The sequence below is a fragment of the Catharus ustulatus genome, chromosome 4, assembly GCF_009819885.2.
Source record: "Catharus ustulatus isolate bCatUst1 chromosome 4, bCatUst1.pri.v2, whole genome shotgun sequence".
Lineage (NCBI taxonomy): Eukaryota > Metazoa > Chordata > Aves > Passeriformes > Turdidae > Catharus > Catharus ustulatus.
Genome location: NC_046224.1, coordinates 13,809,603 through 13,833,923, shown reverse-complemented (window position 1 = coordinate 13,833,923; position 24,321 = coordinate 13,809,603). Strand labels below are relative to the sequence as shown.

Sequence of the window (24,321 nt, the reverse complement as noted above, 5' to 3'; positions counted from 1 at the left end):
GTGCAATGAGATAAACAATTGGCAACAGTTGTGTTACAGTTCTTCACTGTGTGCTTTGACCAGTCTTGAGACCTTTTGCTATTCGTGTAACTTCAACATGTACAGAGGATGCAGATGTTAAAACTTGAGTTACCTTTATGTGTATAGGTAGGTACTTGAGAAGAATGTGTGTGATAAGCTGACAGACGAGGTAAGTCTCATTTTGACATCTTAGTGAATCCTGAGATCACTGCCAAGACTCTAGTTAATAAAACTTAGAGAATTTAGGTAAGATTTCTAACAGTGTAGAGGTGGTCATCTATATGAATGGTCTCTGACATAGTCTGATTCCTTGAGATTTTCCTGCAGTACCCATACATTAATTTTCGGTTGTTTGTGTTACATTATTCTTTGCAAGATTACAGTATCATGTAGTTAAGATTTTAACATCCTTTTTGATTTCCAGGTACATTAAGGTCATTCCCAGCTCATGTTTGAGGATTAATTTGGTATAGTCTAATTGTATAACTTCTTGCCCAGAGTGTTGTGGATGGTAAAACTTTAAATTAGCTCCAGTATCTGCAGATATTCTCAATAGAAAAATAACCAACCCAGACATGTAGGTGTAGAATCTCTTAACTTAGAACACCCTTAGAAAGCAGAAATTGCAAGAAGTTCCTGCATCATATTTTTTCCTAATAATCTCCCCCAGTAATCGACTCTGTTAGGAGCCAATAGTAATTGCTGTGTCAAATTAAATATTTCGGCATTGTGTTTTTAGCAGGTTGCTTCTGAGTTCTGCATTTCTTCTGTTTGAGAGTTCTTTAGTGATTGCCATTATTCTCTGCAGGTTTTAAGAGATCCATTCTCATACTATGTTAGTATTGTCAAGTGAATCTATTGAGCTTAATTAAAAAATTGTTATTATGATTCATTTTCTAAAACACAATGGCTGCACACTTTTGATATTAAAGCTTTCTATTAATATAATTTAAAATTTATTGAAAACTAGAAATCATAGGCCAAATCAGTTATTTTAACTGTCTCAAAGACAAGAAAATTGAGTTAGTTACTTTTTACAATTACTTCCTTCATTCTTTACCATAATGCTTTTGTTAACATGTAGAAGTAATGGACAAGATTTGCATAATTAAAATGTTTTATTTTAATTCATTCTACAGTCGGACACTGGTTCTGTATGGGTTTATGTATAATTGAAATGAGGTACCAAAGCAATTTAGAGGGAACCATTTTCCCTCTGAAGGGTGATGACTCCTTTAGCCAGAACACAAGCAAGCATTTGTGATTATCTCATGAACAAGTTTATTTGGAAGTTATCCTTAATTAAATTACAGATGTCTGCATGGTCTTTGAAGTACTTGGACATCATCTTTTAAAATGGATAATCAAGTCCAATTATCAAGGCCTTCCTATCCGTTGTGTAAAAAGCATAATTCGACAGGTAAGTTTTGTTAATATTTTAATTAGGTTTTTTCCACAATTGTTAACAGTTTGAAGGTTAAAACTATGGTATTTGAAGTGAAGTCTTAGTACTATCTAAGATAATTTTATTTTAATCTCAGTGGGGTTTGCAAGACCATCTTAATGGGTAGCCTGCACTTCTGCAATCCGGGGTTTTTGGGGTGTTTGTGTTGTGTTTTTTAATCAAGGTTTCCTACGATAAAGGAGTTTTCTGAGCTGCTTTAGAGAACAAAAAGTTGAAGCAATGAGTCTTTTTCATAGATGTGAAGATACTCATATTAAATTGCAGTTTTGGTTGACAGATCATGCTTCTAAATAAAATCTGGAAAATAAATTATCGTAACAGTGGAAAATAATATTACCATTATGATGATGATAGTGATGAAGAAAAATGGTATCTCTGAACAGTGAAAATAATCTGTTCTCTAAAGAAATTGTTGTCTGTCTGTATTTAAGTTCTTGCAGAGTCAGAGTGTTAGCAAGTTGAAACACTTCAGAACATTTCATTGGAATGTGTTCTTTCAAAATATGTTATTTTGCTAATCTGTGAAAATCAAGTTGCTGAGAGGTGATTTCAAGGAGAAAGTGTTCAAAGAGAAAGCATATATGTAATACATCATAGAGTGATTCAGGGTGGAAAAGAGACCTAAAAGAGCATCAGTTCCAATCATTAACCCACAGCCAAGTCTACCACTAAACCGTGTCCCTAGGTGTCACATCTGTACTTCTTTTAAATACCTCCAGAGGTGGTGATGCCACCACTTCACTGGGGGCAGCCTGTTGGCCTTGGCAGCCTTATCAGCCCTTCAGTGAAGAATTTTTTCCTGATATCCAATCTAAACCTCCCATTGGTGTATCTTGAAGAGGCTTGCTCTGGTCCTGTTGCTTGTTACTGTGGAGAATAAAGTGACCCCCCCACCTGGCCACAACCTCCTCTCAGGCAGCTGCAGAGTGAAGCCCCCCCCAGGCTCCTTTTTTCCACAGACTGAACACCCCCAACTCCCTACATCAGACTTGCACTCCAGACCCTTTCCCAGCTCTGTTGCCCTTCCCTGGGCACATTCCAGCACCTCCATGTCTTTGTCAAAACTAAACATGGGATTTGAGGTGTGTCTTCACCAGTGCCGAGTACAGTGCCCTGGTCCTGATGGCCACACTATTGCTGATACTGCCAGGATGCCATTTGCCTTCCTGGCCAGCCAGGCACACACAGGCTCATGTTCAGCCACTGTTATACAGCACCCCAGGACCTTTTCCCTGGGCCACTTTCCAGCCACTCTGTCCCCAGCCTCTGGCACTGTCTGGGGTTGTTGTGACTCAAGGGCAGAACTCAGCACTTGGCCTTGGTGAACCGCACATAATTGGCCCGAGGCCATCATCCAGCATACCCAGATCCCTCTGCAGAGCCTTCCTGGCCTCCAGCAAATCAACCCACCCAGCTTGGTGCCATCTGCAGGCTTTGAGTGGGTGCACTTGATGGCCTTGTCCTGGTCACTGATGAAGATATTAAACAGACTGGCCCCAGTCCTGAGCCCTGGAGAACACCACTGGTCATGGCTGCCAGCTGGATGGAACTCCATTCCTCACCAAGCTCTTGCACCTGGTGTCCACTAAGGTTTTTACCCAGCAAACAGTGCACAGTTCAGCCAGTTCTGCATTTTGGGAGGTAGTTGGAAGTGAATTGACTCTGAGCAGGCTGGTCTGATTCTGAGGTTAGATACAACTTTGAAGGTAATACGACTTAAATGAAGGTTTGAATCACGCAGTCTTCCAACCTGAAGAATTGCTTTTTGAATGTGGACAAAGGTAATTCAAACACTTCATACCTGAGAAAAGAGAAAGAACTTAGTACTGAAAGATGAAAAAGCTTTTATTTTTGTGAGAATGGAATAAACTGTTTGGACTAGTGGGAATGGCATTGTTTGGTAAGGCTTTCAGGTTACTTATTAAAGATAATCTAGATCTTTATTCTTTTTTTACTTGGACAAAACTTGTACTGCACATGTTTTAAAAACTGATTTCTGAAAGGTGAATATGAAGCAATTCAGTCATTGCACTAGTATTACTGTACATCAAACAATTTTGCTTCATAAGCTTCTGTAATTCCATGCTGCAATGGAAAATTATGTGGTTATGCTACTATATTACTTGGTAATATATTTTTTCCCAATTTTTGGGTACTTCTGAGCATTGGGATAAAATGAGACTTATTTTAAAATGCAGCTGAAGATTGAGTTTCTTAATAAATTTAGTTGCAGTTTCAAGCAGATTTTTAAAAGATCCCTTTGTAATTAGGTACTTCAGGGTCTAGATTACCTACACAGCAAGTGCAAGATCATCCATACAGATATAAAGCCAGAGAACATTCTGATGTGCGTGGATGATGCCTACGTGCGCAGGATGGCTGCTGAAGCTACCGAGTGGCAGAAGGCTGGTGCTCCTCCCCCGTCTGGCTCAGCAGGTATGAGCAGCATATTGAAATGCTGTGTAGAGAGCTATCATCAGTATATTATTGCCAACAGTATTTTGTTCAATCAAGGTCCACGTTTTAAAGAACTGCATGTGAAAAATACATGTCTGTTTAATTCTTATTCCTGCTCTGGAAACTATGTAATGATTTCCTACCGGTTTTACATGTTCAAGTTTTCAGGGTCCCCAGATACAGAAAAAGATTTATTGGTATAAACTTATTCACCTCCCATCTCACAAGCTTTAATGCCTGAGTTTTAGTCACACTGGAAGCTTGCATCTCTAATACTGACAACAATTAATAATCTCATCTAAATTATGTGTAGTTCTGTTACAAGTTCATCAGCATCCTTGTGAAATCATCCTTTTTTCTGTTGTAACTTACTCTTAAGATACAATGAAGTTTTTCATTCACAGTTTTTCACCCTTAAAAATGGAATTTATTGTACCTAACTGAACTTGTGATAAGCCCATTTTCCTAGGGGTATAAAATGTTATGTTAAGCTTGCCAAGAGTTTAGATAAGAACTGTACCTTATGCTTAGCTAGGAGAAGCCAAGGTAAAGAGGTTCACAGCAATAAGCAAAGACAAACAGTAAGCAAACAAGGAAGAAGTGTGGCTTTTAGAGTGATCTATGGTTGCTGCTAATTTGCCAATTGAGCACATCGGCTACAGGCAGTGGAGAAGTATTTCCCTTTGTGCTATTGTCAGAAAATATATTACAGATTAAAGTCTGTGAGGTTTGCTAAAAATATTTTCTGTATAGGGAACAAAGACAGGGGTCAGAATCCATTTCACAACATTATATGTTTTTAGATGAAAAATGGTATAAAAGGTGAATATATTATATTGAATTTGACATAATGTGTAATCCCATTGCTAGAGATTTTATGTTATTTGTGTGGGAAATGACTTAATTTCGTTCATGCAGCCTTTATATTGCTTCCTGGCATTAAAATAAGTATTATTGCAAGGAATGGTGTTTTTATTCACACTTCACTCTTAGCAAATTGTAATTAAATATATGTCTTTCCACCCAGGAGCTGAAGATGCGTTTTCTTTATAGCACTGCACGAATAGGTTGTATATAATTTCCCTTTTTGTAGCAGTGATAGTACTCAGGTTTAAGAATCTTTTTGAAAACCTTGCCCTTTCAGGGGTATTCAAGCAGGTTTTGCCCTGAGCTTAGCGGCAGGATCTGAACCTGTACAAGAACTCTGTGTTTTATTTGGCATTCCTTAATTGCCATTAGGCCTGTGCTTCTGAGGAAGTTTGTGAGAGGTTCTCTCAGTGCAGTTCCTCTTGCTCACTTCCACTTTGCTTCTGTCTCCCATATTTGGTTGTTTCTGTTGGTTTGGTGCCAGGGGGAGGTTTTGTGTGGTGTGTGGTGCTCTGTGTGTGTGACAGTCAGCATTGCAATCCCATCAGAGCCAGGCACTGGTGGGGTCCTGCTCAGAGCTGCTCAGAAGAGCCCGTGCTGGAGCTGCCTTTTCTGTGATATGGTGTGCTTTTTGCCTTAGGCATTTCTTCATACCTCCAGCCCTAGCAATCAAACTGCCTTGTTTCAGAATAAAAAGCATGAGTATTTGGCTTTTCTGTTGGGTACAACACAATACATGTATCTTTGCTAATATTCCCTGAGCCATTTAAACCAGTCTATACCTGCTCTACCAGCTGACTACATACATTTAATCTGTCACAGCTTTGCAGTGATTCGATGTTTTCTCTCCACTATTTATGGTTCAGCCTTTTTTTGTTTAATTTCATAAACTTTCTGCCAACCACAACACAGTGAACACAGCTGCTAGCTCCTTCCAATCCCAGATGCTCTAATGGAGACATCAAATGATTTCAGGCTGCATGTACTTGTAAAGAGTAAAAAATCTGGCTAACAAAGTAAACTTACCACTGCCTTATTTAGTTAAGAATATTTTAAAATTATTTCTACTTGTTTTTACTTTTCTACAGTTCTTTTTTAAAAAGAAAACCTTTATTTATAATTTATTTTTTGTCTTTTTAGTGAGTACAGCTCCACAACAAAAGCCTGTAAGTATTGTTATATAATACAATTTAACTGCCTTGTTTTCTGTTTTTCTCTGACTATTAATATGTATTAGATGGTTAGTAGCCTCAACCCTTTTAAAAAGCTTCTTTTGAATAAAGCTTTTATCTTTCAAAGAGCATTTTTCTTTTAATGTCTCTGGCCTTATCAGTTTTAAGCACAATATTTCTGTGATGGAAATTCTCACGGACATATAGTTCTATAGCTATGTCAGACTAAGTTAAGCACTGCCATTTTCTTCTCTTGAAGAATAATCCATTCGTTCAAACCCTGACAAAAATGGGTGAATGCACTAAATATTGTGCAGTGCAGATATCTTAAGGGCATAAAGGCCTTAATCATCAAGGCCTGAAAGTTGAGGCAATTTTATGAGGTTTGAAAGATCTCTTTGCCATATGCATGTAGCAAATAACCAGTGGTAATGCAGCTGTTCAGAAATATCTGTGGCCAAAGCTGCTTTCTGTGTGTACAGAACATGTATAATTTCAGTGGGTATACAACATAAATGAAAGTAATTAGTGTTGGGAAATTTAATGTCTTGTATAGATTGTCCAATGGGTTTTTATGAAGATAACAGGATGAACAGATAGACCTTTGAGGTTTATCTGAAATGTTTCTCTCTGTTTCTTGTTCTTTATTTTTTGGTTATGTGAGGATTTCTTACTGTGATATTTAAATAAGGAATGAAAATTGGATAGATCTCATTTATCAATAAAAATAGAAGCCACAGCTCAGTTAAAATGGAAGTGTTTAAATCCAAGCTCTGATATATATCCATTTTTCATTTCCTTGTTGTTGTACCTGAGTTTTTCAATTCTTATGTTATATAAAATGAGAAACTTCATAATGGCCATCTGCTGTTTGTAATTCATATGTTTTGGGCCAGAAGGGAGTAATAAAAAAGCTTTCCTTTCACAAGAAAATAGCTGAACAGCACAAGTTTATTTAAACTTCACTGTTTTCAGTCTCTTTAGTTTTCTCATGTCTTTTTTCTCAGAATACTTTTGCTGGTTACTACCTGCATTACACAAAGAGAGAGATCAGGTATTAAATTTATGTGCAAACAACTAGTACCATACCCAGTTATTTTCTATATGCAGTACCATCTGTTACTCTGGATTGAAGTTTAAGATTATTGTGTTTACTCAAGGTTATAGGATCATAGGAATTTTATTATGGCATCTTAGATGTATAGATGTACTTTGCTCTTGTATCTAATAATGACCAAGTGAAAACATGATTACCTGTGTAAAATTCTGGGGTTTTTTTGCGTCATATAATCCTATATAATTCTTAATTTGAAGTAAACTGGAAAAAACAATGTAATTACTAAATTAGTTCCCACCTAGTATTTTCAAAAAAATAGTAATCAAACTGTAAATGAGTTTGGTGTGAGTTATCTTGAAAATAATTAATTACCTTTTTTTTTTCTTTCTTTGGTATTAATATTTCAGGTTGGAAAAATATCCAAAAACAAAAAGAAGAAACTGAAGAAAAAGCAGAAGAGGCAAGCTGAGCTGCTAGAAAAACGCCTGCAGGAAATAGAAGAACTAGAGCGGGAAGCTGAAAGGAAAAAAATAGAAGAAAATGTAACCTCAGCTGTACCATCAAATGAACAAGAAGATGAGTACCACCCAGAGGTGAAACTAAAAACAGCTGATATAGAAGAGGTAGTAGATGAAGAACCTGGAAATGATGATGGTTAGTACTTGTTTTTATTGACTCTTAGTTTACTATTTCAGAGAGGGAAGTAATTGTGCAGAGTTGCATCTGGTGCAATGAACAAAATCACCAAACTGTCCTAGATCATTAAGTTAATTTTCTTCTGTAGGTTAAATTGTAACTACAAAAACTAAAAAGGTAAAGAAAAACCAAAGCTGCTACAGAAGTAAAGAAAACCATCAATACCAGTCTATAGCTATAAGCAACTCAAAAAAGCAAGTAGAAGATTCAGCAGAACAGTCACCATGCCACATTAAGTGGAATAACTGAGTATCCTGGTGAAGTAGAAGAACAATAAGATGCATTTTTCTGTGATATTGTAATAGTTGGAGTCATCATTGCTTTCCCCTTTTCTTCTTACAGAAAATGTAAGAATGCTTCCCCTTTTCTTCTTCATTGTAGTGATCTATCATTACAAAGGTTGCAACTTTGCTAAAATTTTTGATATGTCTTGTTAAAATTCCTTTTCTGTTCTGGTGACTTGGACCATAATCATCATGGTCCAGCTTCATTCTGGCTTCCCTGATTTTCTGGTCAGCTCTTCAGTCCTGATAAGGATGTAACTACTGAAACTGTAGTTCAGTTTGGTTTGTTCTTGTTGCTCTTATAAAGAATTTTCCTACTTCTTTGATTACTCCCTGTTGACACAGATTGAATTCTAGATTTTTTAAAGCTTGTTTTCAAGGCCTCATGCATCTTCTGTTCATAACATTATTCTCTTCTGGATTGTACCCTCCTGAGCCGCTTCTCATTGTTTATTTATCCAACAACCTTAACAGTCCTTTCTTTTACCTCTAATTTATATTTTAAGGTTTGCATATTTCAGTGATTACTTGGTGTTTCCTTGTGTGATATGTCAGAAGTCAGGTAGTTACTGAAGAGTTAAAAACTATAAATGCCTAATATCAGTCTGGATTATTGATGTATGATGCAATGTGTTGCTTGCTGAAATTTTTCAGGTGAAGCAGAAGATCAGGATGAAAAAGAAGACACAGAGAAGGAAAACACTGAAAAAGATGATGATGTTGAGCAGGAACTTGTCAACACTGACTCTACAGACCCTAAGTGGATAGAATCCCCCAAAACAAATGGCCATATTGTGAACGGCCCATTCCTATTGGAGCAACAGATTGAAGATGAAGATGAGGAAGAGGAGGAATGTCCAAATCCAGAGGAGTATAATCTGGATGATCCAAATGCAAAAAGTGATTATTCTTACAGCAGCTCCTATGAACAGTTTAATGGTGAATTGCCAAATGGACGTCATAAAATTCCAGAGTCCCAGTTCTCTGAATTTTCAGCGTCAGTGTTCTCTGGGGCTCTAGAGTCTGTAGCTTGTGGTTCTGCTGTTTCTGAAGGATCAACTGTAACTGAAAGAGAAGAGAGCAGCCCATCTCATGACAGGAGCAGAACGGTTTCAGCTTCCAGCACTGGGGATTTGCCAAAAAGTAAGTGTTCCTCTTAATGACTTTTGTCTAGTAGCATGGGTGTGTATTGTATTAAATAAAAGAGATAGGTAAGTGGAATACAAAGGCAGTGGTTAGGTTAAGAAAAGATTGTTTAAGTAAATTGGATGTTTTTTCATGCAGACCTGTGATTTATGGGTTGTTTTCCACTCTAGAACTTACTTTTAAGGATATTAGATAAATAAATTATCATAGAATGAATATTTGTGTTGGCAAGTCAGTCTACACATGATAGAGAAAAGAAAATCTATAGTTGCTAATAAACATCATTCCTGTTGTTTAAAGGTAGAAGATGAGCATAAGAACCTGATGTCCTTTGATAAAAGCCAGTTATCAACCATATATATCATCTTTTAAGCCCAGTAACCTTTATTGTTGGCTTAACAAAGAGAAAAACACCTGTTCTTAAATGGACTATGAAATTATAATCTAGTGTGATTGAAGTGTGTTCCACTGCTTGGTACTGTGAATTGTTTTTTAATAATTGTAGCAAGTTTGAACTTGTCTGGCTGCAGCTCTGTTACTTCTTGTCACATCTTTTCTCAGTCATATTGAAGAATTCTGTAATAGGCTGTGTTTTCATTCATTAATTGTTCTTTCTGTGTCACACAGTTCCTGTCTTAACCTTTTATTAATACTCAACAGGGCATATTGCCAACCCTCAAGTCATTATGACATTTCTATATTCAGCATGGTTTTGGACATTTAAATTCTGGCCATCAATCCAGAACTTTGGCCTGTAAATCCATTTGAAGACATTGAAGGTGAAATCTTGGTGTCATTGCAAAGAGCTGGATTTTTGCTGTTGAATTCAATAGCTTCAGGATATTACACATAGGTCTTATTTATAGTGCCAGTGGTTAAATGATAAATATATGGGTTTCAACTTTAATAAAGAAAATACTGAGAGACTAAATTTGTAAGCGGATAGAAGAGAATGGGAGCTTAGGGAGAAGCTCACCAAGCCTGCCATTGTCGCAGATGAAGTTACAAAATTTAAATGTAGCTGCATTGAAAACTGCAGTCAAGTCTGTTTCTTGGTTTAAGTCTTCAAAAGAGCAATTCCCACAGGTAAGGTAAGAAATATGAAATAAAACAGAGCTCAGTATTTTGCAGTATATAACTGCATTTCTGGAGGATCCAAGCAAATAAGACTTCTAATCCATCTCCTTACACTCTGACGTCCCTGAAACAATATAGAGGAGGTTCCTAGATGACTGGTAACTCCTTATGTTGTGCCAGCTGTAGATAGGCAGAAAGACTCCACTGCTGATTTCCTGGGGTGGGGTGGTGTGTAAAATCCTCGTGTAGATTAAAACTGCTTTTGTCCTCATGGAGCAGCTTATCTCCATAGCTGGAGAAGCAAACCTGCTTTATTCCTCCTTGATGTTATCCTATCAGTTCACACATCTTTCTTGCAAAGAAAGAAGACAGAGAGTAAATTCAATGATAGTTGACTTCTTTTGAAGAAAGAGGAAAAGCTGAATGTTGCAGATATTAATGGCATCAATAATAACATTGAGTATAACAGTAATTGAACAGATGAAGATATTTAGAAAGAGGCAGCATACGGGAGTTAGAGGTTATTTAATATTTTTAAATAGTGCTACATAATTTTTCACCATATCTTTGTTGTCCTTCTCTTGTACCAAAGTAGACTTTTATTTGTTCCTCTTTCTCTAGGCATTGCTATGCATTGTTAAGTGACATGGCCTAGGCTTGTTTTTTTGGGGTACTTGCCTTATTTAGTGCACAAACCAATTTGTGTTCAGTGGATGAGCAGTTTTTATCTTTTTTAAGTTTTCACTTCATGACCAAATGCCCTGAAGATAGATCTGTAATTTCCTCACGACTCTCCTCCTCCTCTTTCCAGTGTTTGAATGTTTCCTAAGTACATTGTCATACTGAGGCTGGGAGAATTAAGGTGATACCTCTTAGTTTTTATGGAACTAGGACACGGAACTGTTCATTAATTTTTTGCACAGGTTAAGCTTATTTGGATGTTTTTTTAAAGTACTTGCTAGAAAATACACTTGTTCTGACTTCACTTTCAGTTGTAAATGATCTGTGTTTGTCAAATACAGAATCCAAGAATTCATCTTTCAGAAGAGACAGGACTTAAGCATCATAAGTTCTGAGAAAAACACAAAAGTGTAGGCATGTCCCTATTACCTGCTCAGGTCCCTCTCTTAGAAAAAGGTTGAAGTAAGCTGTTGCCTAATGCCATATTCAGATGTCTTAGTCATGAGGCTCTTTTTCCCCCCTTTATTCCACTTTATTTACTGCAGTCCTTCCACAAGATGTGTGGGAAGGATTTATCTAGCATCGTCTTTTTTATTTTATTTTTTTTGGCAAAGACTACTGAACTGAGAAAGGTGCTGTTATTTCTTCAGTTATGCATGTGATTTTGTTAAAAAAATACACTGTACTATGCAGCATGTTTTTAAGGGAAGACTCTACTAGTCTTACTAGTAGCTATCCTTTGAGTGTTTTACTTCTATCCTTATGTTGGTGCTTTTTATGAACTTGAGTCTTGGACTCCATTCCAGCTTTTACAGAGGGCTGTTTGTTGAGGTCAGTGCCTCCTCTGCCTTTTGCTATTTACTCCTCTATTTTCATTCCCTCTCTCCTCCTGTGGATCCTGCCACTTTCTTTCTAGTTGGCTGATACTCAGTGCTCTGATTTCAGTCACTCCTCATTCACCATCAGACATCCAGTATTTTTTGTCCTTGTCCCATGTCTGGTGTATTTTCCTCTTTCCAAGTCTTTCACCAGTTTATCAGATCATTGCAGTCACAAGTACTTTTTGGATCTAGTAGCTCTTTCTTATCTTACCTTCAGTTTCCAATTTGCACCTTGTAGCTTTGGGACAAGAAAACAGAGACCTGTCCCGTGCTTCCCTGTGATTGGTGATCTGGTTCTGTCTTCTGCCTTTAAGCCATCTGCTTTCTTTCCAGGGCAGTTTAGAACTGGCAGGTGGAGTGTCAAAACAGAGGAAAGCATCTCATCCCTGATCTGTGTTAAGGTTTCAGTGTCCCAGGAATCTCTAAGGATTGCAAGATTAATCAGATTAAATCTGCCTTTTTAGCCTGGGTCATAATTGTTGCAAGTAGGACCTTCAGAGAACTTTGAATGCTGAATTATTTGTGAAAAGGATGACAATCCCCTAAGGTCTTAAATTAGCCAGGTTTCAGTGAGTCTTTTACACCTTGTGATAGGTTTACAAAATACCAAAAACAAAACAAAAAACAAACAAACAAACAACAAAGTATCAACAACAACAAAAAGAAGAAAATCTAGCCAGATTTTATTTACCGTAGCCAGGCATGGAAGTGCAGGATTTATTTTCTCAACCAAACTGTTCCAAGAACATATCTTTCATGTGTGTAGTGGATGAGTCTTCTTAAAGTCTGAGTTTTCACATTTTCTGTCTGAATCTGTTCTGGAAAACATATCCACTGGTTTTACTTAGAAGCTCCTCTGGATATATTGCAGTAATAGTCATTTGGCAGCTGAAAAATGCAAAAAATTTGCACTTGAAGTGTATAAGAATATTTAGAAATCAGGGTAAAAAATCCTATTTATATTGCTTTAATTTCTTGTAATATTCAGCAAATTATTTTGATGTCTTCAGTGTATGACAACGCTGAATGAAGTGTCAAGGGAAAACTACTTAGAGATAATGAATAGTAGGCTTAACATGCTAACTATTGTGCATTTTGCTTGTGTTAGCAAAAACTCGTGCTGCTGACTTACTGGTGAATCCACTGGACCCAAGAAATGCAGATAAAATTAGAGTTAAAATTGCTGACCTGGGGAATGCCTGCTGGGTGGTAAGTGTAACTACATCATTTGAGCTGTTCACTGTTTGAAACACGTCTTTTATAGTCCTTTTTTTCCATTAATGTGGTTCTTTCTATTTTAGCATAAACACTTCACAGAAGACATCCAGACAAGACAGTACAGATCCATAGAGGTTTTAATAGGAGCAGGTTACAGTACACCTGCTGATATCTGGAGTACAGCATGTATGGTAAGAACAATGCCATGTGTATTTTACAAGAGTAAAGCTCCCAAAAACAGTTGTCTATTTAGTGAGGAAACCTGATGGGGATGGTTTTGACATTTTGACACAAATACATTGTTATACATGATGTTGATTTCTTCCCTTTCCTTCAATTTCTCAAACCTTCTTAATCCAAAGGAAATACTTTGGAGAGCACATCTAATTTTCATGTGGTGCATTTTAAACTTGTAGTCAGAAATATCGAAGTTGAGAGAGAAAAAGTGCAACTGCTTGTTTCATGAGCCTGTACTCCTGTTAGCTGCAGTTACATTCCTTTTTCTTGTGTAAAGTAGCAGAACAATTAAATACTTTGAATTGATGCCAAGTGCAGTGAAAACATGGATTGGATTAGGATTGGTTCTAAACTTTCAAGAGAAGGAGTTCAGTTTATTGGCATAAAATATGTGGCAACGTTCTGTAGAATTAGTTTTAACACAGAACTGGAATTACAGCTTTTTAAGAGTCTTTAGAGAACAGAAAAAGTGAAAACTTAATAATGCAGCTTTCCTAAACACTAATACCTCTTTGAGGATGAACAAACTGTATGCATCTTCTCATTAAAGATAGTATGTATTTCCCAAAAATTTAGAAATACCTTTGCCTATTTTAAAAGCAAAAACTTAATCAAATCTTTATATTTTACAAATACATGTCTGATAAGAGTAAGTGTGTGAGGAGGAGGAGAAGACTCAAATACTAGACACAGTTTGCAGGCGTGGGTGATGAGAAGAATTACACAGCTCGGAGGGAGAGGAGGAGGAGGAGGATTGAAAGGTACATAAAATCCTGCAGATATTATAAGTTCAGCAGGCCATGTATTGGAACTAACTAACCCATAAGTGAAATTAAAGTACATTTTCTCTGGAGTTTAGTACTAGCTTTTCCTTTACTGCACAAAAACCCATCCATTTCCACATTTCCTCTTCTATTTGGGGACAAAGTGGAGAATTTTTGTATTACATTGAAAACAAAACATATAAAATATTCCACAGTTTGTTCTTTAATTATTTTAATTATTCTTCTCTTAACTAACTACAAAACCATTATAGAGACTTTGTTCTGATACCTTGTATTTTGTAAACCTCAGTTGAACTTGGTAGCTTTTACTTTATTTAACACCCTGCATTCATCTCTTGAGTTGTATATATCGCTGCTGATTTTATAGCCTTATGTAGTCTTTTAGTCTCACAACTAAAGGCACATAAAGCAGGCTGAAGGCTATTTGGAATTGTGCTTAAATATAGTGGGGTACTAAACAGCAATATCACACCTAAGGAGTATAATATTCTTGCAATACTTGGGGTTGCCCAGCCTATTACAACTTCTCTGTGTTATATATAAACGTTTCTGCTTTCTTCAAACTCAGGTAAAGAAAAAAGCCTAAAGCAACACTGCCACTGGAGGTGTCTGAACACAGATTCACAATTATGTATGAAATTTCAGTATTTTAATGAGAAAAATGTATTTCTACTTTTTCACCATGTAAGCCCTGGCAGGTAGTAAAGCATTTGAGGCAGAAGTGCTGTAATTCTGTCTTCTGCCACAGTCTTTAGGTATTGGCCCTTAAGAAATGCAGTAGAAATTTTACATCATTACAGCAATGACATACAGTTGCTGAATTCAGTTGTCATCATGGTATAGTCAGGTAAAAAATACAGAGCAGCCTTTCAAGCTGAAAAAGTTAATTATTTGAAAACCTCCAGAATCTGTTTGCACTGCTGTGTGGCTGAGAAAATGGGTCAGAGCACTGGGGATGCTGATCCTGTATCAGATGGAAAGCAGCTCTGAGGTAGGGATTGCCTTGAAGACCTTAATACCTCTTTCTGCAGAGGACTTGTAACAGAGATTAACAACCAGGAAAGCATTCCTGATGTGCAACTGCAAACTCCCAAATAACTTATTTAGGCTGTCTTTGGAAATTCTAATGTGAACCTCTCCAATCCCTAAGGCAGTCAAGAACTGTGAAATGCCAAAGTGTTTTAAATGCCTCTACAGCCCCACTTGTTTTCTCAAGTGTGGTTTCCTTGTTCTGCCTAGATTTGGTTCAGAAAATGCTGTTCTAGGTTATCTTGCTCTTGTTTCATATTTAATTTGCTCTGTTCCATGTTTACTGTGTATTCAAAGGGTTTATTTGCTGGAGCAGGTGGTGTTTATTTTCAACCACAGTACAACTCAGATACCCTGTTAGCCTTGTTGTCCAGAACTCCCAAAGGAGAACAGAGGCAACTTTGCTTGTACAAGTCCTGAGTCATCAAGGGTGTTTTTGGAAGCAGTACTGTGCAAAATGAGTGGTCCAGCAGTATTTCCATTATTTCTTCCTTGGCAAGTTTCCATCCATCCATACTTTACCTAATGTGACAGCACCAAGCACACGTGAATGCTGCTGAGCTTGCAAAATAGAAGATTTTCTCCATGTATTTTGTATCCACTGCTGTGTCAGATATTCTAACTCACATCTCCATATAAAAACTTGCAACAAAAAAAGGCCTTTTTTTAGAATTTGGTGTCCATAGGTTTTCTGTGTCAGGGATTTACATGTATGTAAAACACACCAATCTTTTTATGTGTCCTGGATTATGTGAAGGGTGACTTAGAATGCTTGGTAACAGGATTCATCTTGGTCCTGTGCTTTATATAATCTCCATTTCAGCCTAAGGTTTTCACTGCCTTTTGCTTGCTAATGAAATAATCTTGCTCACTGAGGGTAGACTGACCATGTGTAGCCCAGCTACTGGTTCTTGTATTGGCTTGTATTCGTGGCATGAAGTGTGTTAAGCACAGAAGATTCTGTTTTATCTCAGCAGCAGTAGAATGTCTTTTTCTATCATACCATTTTCTTGTCACAGCCTTTACTAATAAGCATGAACATGAGGTTTTTTAGCAAGACCTCTGATAAACAGACCCTGAGCATGCAAAGCATCTGTATTCCTGTGTGCACAGCAACTTCCAGAGTACCTCCTTGTGAATCTCCTGGGACATGGCACATTGTGTCTGAATGGAGAACATTCCATACCTGGGCTCAGTTAGGTTGAGGTGGCTTTGTTTAGCCAGGAGCTTGATGGTTTTGATGTAGCTTCCAGGAAAAAAAAGTCCTGTTTTATTTGTATTGACTTTAGTATGGGACTAGCCAGTTTCTGATCAGGATTACTGCTGGGAGTGTATGTAATCAGAGCTGTGTAAGGGCTCTGCCCAAACAGCAAAAGAGGGCAAAATAACTCAGTGCTAATAATCTTGCAGTGCTGTTTCTTGGTGTTATGTCACTGAATAAGTAGTATTGCAAGACAGCAACTTGTGAGCTGAATCTCCTAATTTTAGATAGTTTGGCATGACCCAGTTCTTGTGCCCCACACTTCTTTGAATCAGGTTTAAAGGATGAATGTGAATATCCTCAGACCAGTACCAGTCCTCTGTTCAGGTGATCTGAATTGCAGAATCTCTAAGAAGAAAACATAAAGGAAGGGAAGAAAGAGGATGATGCATATCTTTGGAGGCTTATAATCAGTGCATCCCTGAAGTGCTGTGAAAGAGGTTAGATGTCAGTGGGCTTTTCCAGACCACAGCAGAGTTGTTTGCTTGTTCAATGCTTGGCAAAGAACTGAAAAAATAAGAATTTTTTCTCTAGACTTTGGTGATCTTGACTGGAGTGATTGTTGCTGTCACTTGCTGGACATGCATAAGTTTGGTTAGGGAAATTGTACAGTGCCCTTTTATTTTTCTTTTAACAATGTGGCCTGTTTAAGTGGAATACTGTGGTGCTCTCATGGAAAGCTGGACACACATTTACTAAATTCTAGAAGATGTTCCCTTCCTGTACTAAGCCCATATTTAATTCTGCCAACAGGGAGGTGCATCTCTCATTCTCACCCAAAAAAGGGAATAGATTTGGAGCCAGCAGTACCTTTGACAGGATTGAAAACATCCTCGATGATTTAGTTGTATTGGTTTGAATTTCCACATTAACAGTATTGAGCACGTTGCTTTCTTTAGAACAGAAACTGAACAGACACTGAGTGATTTAGCATTTCCTAAATCCCAGGAAACATGGAACACAGTACTGCACTGCTGCTGCCAAGAAATCCTGGCAAGATAAAGGAATTAGTACTGGCAAACGGCATCCCTTTGTATTGCTTCTGGAAATGACTGTGAACACCATGATTCCCCTGCTTTTCCTTGTTCCAATCTCCTTGGACTGAAGACAGGAAAAGCACCTGAAATGATGAATCTCATCATTTGAGTTTTGTTCATCACCTTTGTTTTCAGCTGCAGGGAAGAGGTGGCTGTGTCACAGGCTGGGACATGAACAAGGCTTTTTAAGTTTTTAACACTTCTCTGAGGTGTCCTTTGTGGAGAGTTGTGATTCCTGCAATATCTTCTGTTTTTAATAAGATCTAGCAAACATGACAGCTACAGATCAGCAGGAAGTCAGAGAAGGTGAAAATTGTACTTGGTATTTTATCTACCCAAAGAGAATAACAGATGATGAAAGAAAACACTACCAGGTGTGAGGGAAAGGGGGCAGGCAAAGAGCTTTCAAAACAAGGGACATGTTACTACAAGCCAAGGAAGTTTTACAGCAGTGGGGTTTATTCATGGGCATTTCTGTTCATGTGAGAGAACTCAGAGGAACACAATAAAGAGTGAGCAGGATATTGTAAGTTATTATGTTAAAATTAAACCTGTAAGTGCTTGTAAGTAAATAGCAGGCTTGTTCTCCCAGTTTACCACTTTGTATTATGTTCTCTAACATGAGTAGTGGAGAGGTAACTGTCCTTAACTACTCTTCCACTGTTGTAAGCAGGGAAAAAATGATCATGTCTCCATGGGATCATGAGTATCATCATGTTAGTATGTGTGAGTGGCACATACCAAAGGTGTGATGACAAGCCTCAGTCTGCACAGAAGCGGAATTTTGAGGAAAAGTGGAAAATCAAAAATGTGGTTTTGAGGGGAGAAAAAGCTGAAGTTGCTATGCACATATTTTTCAGTAGGCAGATACAGTACAGAATGCTGTTATTACTCACTATATACCCTTTTTGAAGGTGGTGGGTGGACAACCTGAAACACTCAAAAGAAGATGATTTCCCAGTGGAGCTGACTTTCCAAAGCAACCACTCAGTATGTGCATGATTCCAAGACAGGAGTACAGCAAATAAAAGAGCCCTGTTTCCTTTCCAAGCATCCCATGCAAGTCTGTGTTTTGTATATTTGGCCTTTCTTACCAAGCACTAACTGTGCAAAATGCCTTTCATACTCTTCTCATTGCCTTGCTCCTCAGAGGGAGATGTCCATGGCAAACTGTCATCTGGTGTGTGTATCTCAAAAAGCTTTCTGATCTTTCCATGCTCCCACTGACCTGTGGAACAGTGTTCTTAAAACCAAGCCTGTTTCTAAAGCAGTTGCCATCTTCTCATTCACATCTCTTCAGCTGGGGCAGAGAAGCTCTGGCCAAGAGCTGCATTTCATCTGTCAAAATAATAATTCTGGCCTATAGCTTGTTGTTCTTTTTCAGCTGGGGCTTCAATTCAGGGAGGCTGATGCAGTCCAAGTGAATTGTTCTTCCAGTTCTCACCCAGACAGCTTTCCCTAGGCATGCATCCATCCTTCAATCACCAGATTGAGTACACAGCTGTCACACAGTGAAAATGTAGCTATTTCCAGCTGTGTGGTTAGATATGGGTCCATTATATAGTGATGCCACCAGTTCTGTACTGTGGTAGGTTCACAGACAATCGTGTGACAGGAAAGAAATAGAGCCTCTTCAGAGCCTATAAAACAGCAGTGTAACCATTTATGTGAAAGGTTCACCATCTGCAGATGGAGAAAAGCAGTCCAGACTGGTTTTCTGTGAGAACCTTAGGAAAGTGGTACATAGAAATTGCCAGAACAGTCAGTAAGGATGGATGGTTGCCTTGGGCTTATGTACCATATGTTTAGTGTGCTGTATCTAATTTTTTATCTCCATATAATAAATGAAATGCTGACTTCTCTTGCAGTAAATGTCAACATTAAGTAAAAAATCATGGTATTTTAAAGTTGGAGCTTCTGTCAGGAAACTAGTTTTTAGAAATTACTGCTTTCAAAGGGAAAGTAAGTATGGTTTGTCTGTATTTTGTAGCATCATGGAAATTAAAGACAAACACAGGTTTAAAGTGACCTCCCTTATGGGGACTGTGTGTACCTACAGGTGGGTGTAAAGTGTGTGTAAGTACTGAGAATGCCCAGGAAGTCCAGAGCAGCAGTGTTTGCACAGCCAGAGCTGTGGTTCTTGGTGTCAGCAGCAGAGAACTGCTCTTCCAGCAGCACCCAGTCGGTACCAGCACGGGCTTTCCAATGCACCACACCTTTGGACAGGGGTTTAAAGAACAGAAGAACTCTGCCTGGTACAATCCAGAGATGTGATTGTCCTTACAGCTATTTATATTTATTAATGTATCTATAACACTGATTCTTTATGATAAAAACCTCGGTCTGGGTTTTATTCTTTTTTTATACTAGGACAAATTAATTTCATTTATCTTGCACTGTGTAGCCAGTCTGTCCTGAAAATAGCTGGGAACATACTACCAGGTTGCCATAGATGAACCTGTGAGACACTGTCTTCCATGGGTGCTAAGAACCATCATTACAAATCCTTATCAATCACAGCACCTGCCTCTGGACTGTCCCTGTGCCCATCTAAGTCAGAAGTGGTTTTGTCCTTGGAATCCTTCATGGAGAGTCTGAATGTGTGAAGTGCTGTGGTCCCAGCCCATCCTGGGCATGGAGTCAGAGCTGTACAAAAAGGAAAAGAGAAGCATCATCATAATTTTGAAAAGGTTTTAGTTTTTGTTCAGAGAGAGGGTGGTATACATATCCCAAATCTGTGAGAGCTTTCTGCTCTTGTGATAAACTGATCTCAAATTCAGAGTATCACTGCAGTGTGCTTACCTCTGTGCTTCTCTGTAAACAGTTTTCACAGTTCTTCAGTTTGGTCATTTTAGTCCCACACAGACATATCCAGCTGTTAATACTTCATCTTTGGGATGGAAACTATTTTCTTGTGTAGTCTACCTTTGCAGCTAAATTCCACTACATTTCTGTTCTTCTCCAGGGATCTGTGTGTAATAGTAGTGAGTTTCTCAGTGTCCTCAGGAGCCAGCCCCATTGGTGTGTGCTCTCCTGGGAAAGCTGCTCCAGCTCTTCCTGTGAATAAATACATTGCTATGAGCTACAGAGAGGATACTTGGGTCTTCTGTCTCATCTCAGGGGAATAACAGTGTTCTCTGTATTGTGTTTAGAGATCTCTCCCAGTGATCACTTCTGGCTACTCTTAACATTTATTTCAGTTCATGAAACTTCGTCTTGGGAAGTCCTTCACATTTTTTTCAGCTGTAAAATGAAAACTGCCAGTCTTGAGCTAAAAGCGGAAAAGTAGTTAATGACTGTTTATTAATGATAGTAACTTTAGAAGTTAATGGGCTGTTCATAGGATCAGCAGAAATGTCAACAAGGGGTGTTCTTGTTTTCTTGGCTGCAGTGTGTCATTGCAATGAGTTATGTTGGCTGTGGCTCACTTGGATGACACTGCAGTTCACAGCTTGAAGAAGCCAAGTGCTCATAAATAGGCTAAATTTACAGGTGATTTAACAACTCCAGATTATAAATTGGAACAGAAAAGTGTCTATTTTCAGGAGACAAGTATTTTGTAGTAAATGTTCTAATGGAGTGATATCCCATCCTAGAATTGTGCCAGGAAGCTCTGCCTCATTTTTGGAATGCTTTTCTGGATCAGTTGTTTTCCCATGCCTTGGACATGGAAAATAGTTTGATGTTTAAACCACCTGGAAAGAATTAGATTCCTGTGGCTGTTTGGGCAATTCGTGAGCCAGAGCTGAAAGAGAATAGTTTAACAAATTAGACCAGATGAATCCATGTCTGGGCACAAGCAGGGGCTCTCAGTTGCTTCAGTGCTTTGCAGCTTTTCATATTCATTGCAGCCATAAAGAGAAGTCAGTTTTGCCCTCACCTAACACTGGGTTAGCATCCCATGGAAGCACTGCCTGCCCTTAGGGGATCTGATATCCTGGTGTCTGTTCTGGATTCCCCATCACTATCGATCTCACCGCTTACTCCCATCATTGAAGTATTTTTAAAAACTCTTTCAGATTTAGAGTCATTGAAGAAGCTAATTCAAGGGATTAATTACAGTCATAAATGGATTTTATTTCTGATTCAGACTTCTTTAGTTCAACCTCTAACATGTAATCTGACCCTTCAAATTCATGTGTAGCTCTTATATTTATGTATTTAGAAACACCTGACGTGTGTAGAAATACTTGACACAATCACCAGAGCACACTCGAGTCTGCAAAGCTGGGTTTAAGGTCGGCTCAGCGCAGCACAGTCGGGCTTTTGGGGGAGCTGGGCTCTTGGGAGCCACTTCCTTGGCAGCCTGGTGCTGCTGTGAGCGTGGCAGCAGTGCCAGAACACAGGGCTGGGACTGCACTCCAGCCCTTCCTGATTTCCTTCCTCCATCCCACCTGCATGGGCAGCAGTGCCTGGGCAGAGGGCACAATGCTGTGCCTCCAGGCCCCTGCAGGGCTGGACACGGGGCTGGATATGGGGCTGGACACAGGGTTGGACACAGGGTTGGACACAGAACTGGACACAGAGCTGGACACGGGGCTCTCTCCAGAGCCCAGGTTCACGCTGCTGCTGCACTGCAGGAGGGATGTCCCCAGGTAAGTGGCCTCTCCTCAGTCTTAGATGCAATCATAGGCCTTGAGGTTTGAGTGTGAATTCCCTCTCTCTCCTGAGATAGCTGTGATGTTGTGCTGACATCTTACGATCAGAAGTGTTACTTCTGAAACACCCATGACTGTGTCTGTTACGTTGTAGGCGTTTGAGCTGGCGACTGGAGATTACTTGTTTGAACCACACTCCGGTGAAGACTATTCCAGGGATGAAGGTATGACTCTTTTGAGGTATTGTAAGAGTTTCTTCGTATTTTCATACTCCTTCTCTTAAATTTCCAGTGAGCTTACAGTGGGGTTAAAGTTTCGTATTTGAGTAGAACTGTCGTACACATTGTTTTCAGAAGATAAATATGATTTTTTTTCTTTTTAGTTTTAAGTTCCACCACTAGCAGTGGGTGGGCAAAAACTCCCTTCTGCAGATATTCATCTCCTTAACAACTGCCTGAAGGAATTAAACTGCCCTTCTTGTAAGATTGCATATGTGTGGAAACCTGATTGAAAATAACAACATTTTAGTTTAGAAAAGAAACAACAAATTTGAACTTTATTCTGTTATTCTCTTTACAAGAGTGACACTGGAATAATGTTTACATTGTGTATTTTTATTTGAATTAGACAATTACTAATTATTTTTTTAAAATCAGAGTTAACTCCTGCTTCCATCTGTATACCTGTCCATTTTCATGCTTGTTTGCTTGTAAATGCTCTTTGCAGTGGTAATGTGGGCATCATTCATTGTTCCTAAATGCTACTAATGATGCCAGAGCTCTGCTGATCCTGGAAACCTCTGCATGGATTTGCTGCAAACATTGTTGATTTGAAACTATTTCTGATTTTTTACTAATTCCAGTTTCTTTCCTCTTCTTTTTTATCCCATCCTTTCCCTGCCCCTTCCACTCCCGTATCCTTTTTTTCTCTCCCTCATAGACCACATAGCACACATCATAGAGCTGCTAGGCAATATCCCAAGGCACTTTGCTCTATCTGGAAAATATTCTCGGGAATTCTTCAATCGCAGAGGTAGTACCTCTTCTTTTTGAAAGGTGCCGTGACGCAGACAGAAGTGGAATTGCTGTTGCTGGTTGTATCATGTCCCAGCGAGGAGCATTTCCTGTAACCGCACAAAAAAATTTTCATTTTGAAATGCAAAATTCCCAGGAATCTCTGACAATTTTTTTTTTAACCCAAAGTTTTGAAAAATGACTATTGGTACATTTTAAATTACTTGGCAAAACTTGTTTGTGGCAGCTGAACCTCAAACATTGTTTTGAAAAGGAAGTTTTGCTGAAAGCATCTTTCCAAAGTAGCCACTGAGCGAGCAGTGTGCACTTGTGTTTTTTACCAGGATCGATCTATTTCTGTCTGTACCGGGCCAGTGTTAGTGTGTGCATGCAATGTACTGATTAAACTGTTGTATGTTTCTGTTTTGCTGGCAATGTTCTCCAATGCAGACCACATAGCATTGATCATTGAACTGCTGGGAAAAATCCCTCGAAAATACGCTATGTTGGGGAAATATTCCAAGGAGTTTTTCACCAAAAAAGGTAACGGTATTTATGCACCACTAATTTAAAGCATAATACTATCCAAAAGGAGAATATGTTCATTTACGGGTACTGAAGAAATACATCCATTTAATTGGAGAGCTCTTAGTAAAGAAGAACTTTGGTGTAAACTTGGCTTTCTGAGCAAAGCCACGATTTGCAGTGTGCATTTCAGTATTTCATGTAAAACTCATTTGGGGATGTGCTCAGCGAAGTGTGGATGTTAACAAGTGTCCATGTGAATCTGTTGTCTAATGTTCGTGTAAGTGTGAGGACTCAAGTGATGCATAGATTATAGCATGGTGAAAAATCATCTGTCAGCAGCTTTGGGTCCTAGCTGGTGGTCAGCAGGTACTGCTGGTAAGGAATTCCTGCGGTGGGAAGGGAATAGCTGGGCAGTGGGCACTGAGCCTGGCTGCTCTCACACCCAGGGAGCAGGCAGAGCACATGGGTGTGTGCCACACGATGGAGCTTGGCCCAGGCTGCTCTTCAGGGCAGGTTTGTGACTCATGGGGGAGTGTGGTGATGCCTCAGGTGTCTCCCATCCCCTCGTAGGAGACAGCACTGTGCTGAAGGGAGGGACAGGGTCTGTCAGGAGCATCCTGTTAATGGTGGGGGAGCATCCAGGGCTGCCAGGCACAGCTGGGGAGGGCACTTCCCCGCTGACAGAGCTGTGATTGCTGTGCCCTGTGCCTGAGCTGTGCCCTGGGCTGGGCCCAGTGTTGGTGTCCAGGGCTGAGCCCAGCTCTGGAGCTCAGGGCTGTGAGGCCAGACACGATCAGTGATTCACCCTGCC

The 24,321-nt window shown here is 39.0% G+C and overlaps 1 protein-coding gene across 4 annotated transcripts in view; it reads left to right on the top strand.

Moving 5' to 3' along the window:
* Positions 1 to 24,321, top strand: part of SRPK2 (SRSF protein kinase 2) — a 127,565-nt gene that overhangs the window by 96,389 nt on the left and 6,855 nt on the right. For 2 of the 4 annotated variants that reach the window (XM_033057638.2, XM_033057641.2), the window contains 9 exons: positions 1,335 to 1,441; positions 3,757 to 3,922; positions 5,951 to 5,976; positions 7,447 to 7,693; positions 8,674 to 9,162; positions 12,913 to 13,013; positions 13,106 to 13,213; positions 22,124 to 22,193; positions 22,909 to 23,001. In XM_033057638.2, coding sequence (XP_032913529.1) covers positions 1,335 to 1,441; positions 3,757 to 3,922; positions 5,951 to 5,976; positions 7,447 to 7,693; positions 8,674 to 9,162; positions 12,913 to 13,013; positions 13,106 to 13,213; positions 22,124 to 22,193; positions 22,909 to 23,001 — 1,407 coding nt within the window. Of the gene's footprint in view, positions 1 to 1,334; positions 1,442 to 3,756; positions 3,923 to 5,950; positions 5,977 to 7,446; positions 7,694 to 8,673; positions 9,163 to 12,912; positions 13,014 to 13,105; positions 13,214 to 22,123; positions 22,194 to 22,908; positions 23,002 to 23,432; positions 23,526 to 24,321 lie in introns of all 4 variants that reach the window. The other 2 variants (XM_033057642.2, XM_033057639.2) reach the window with 2 other exon arrangements.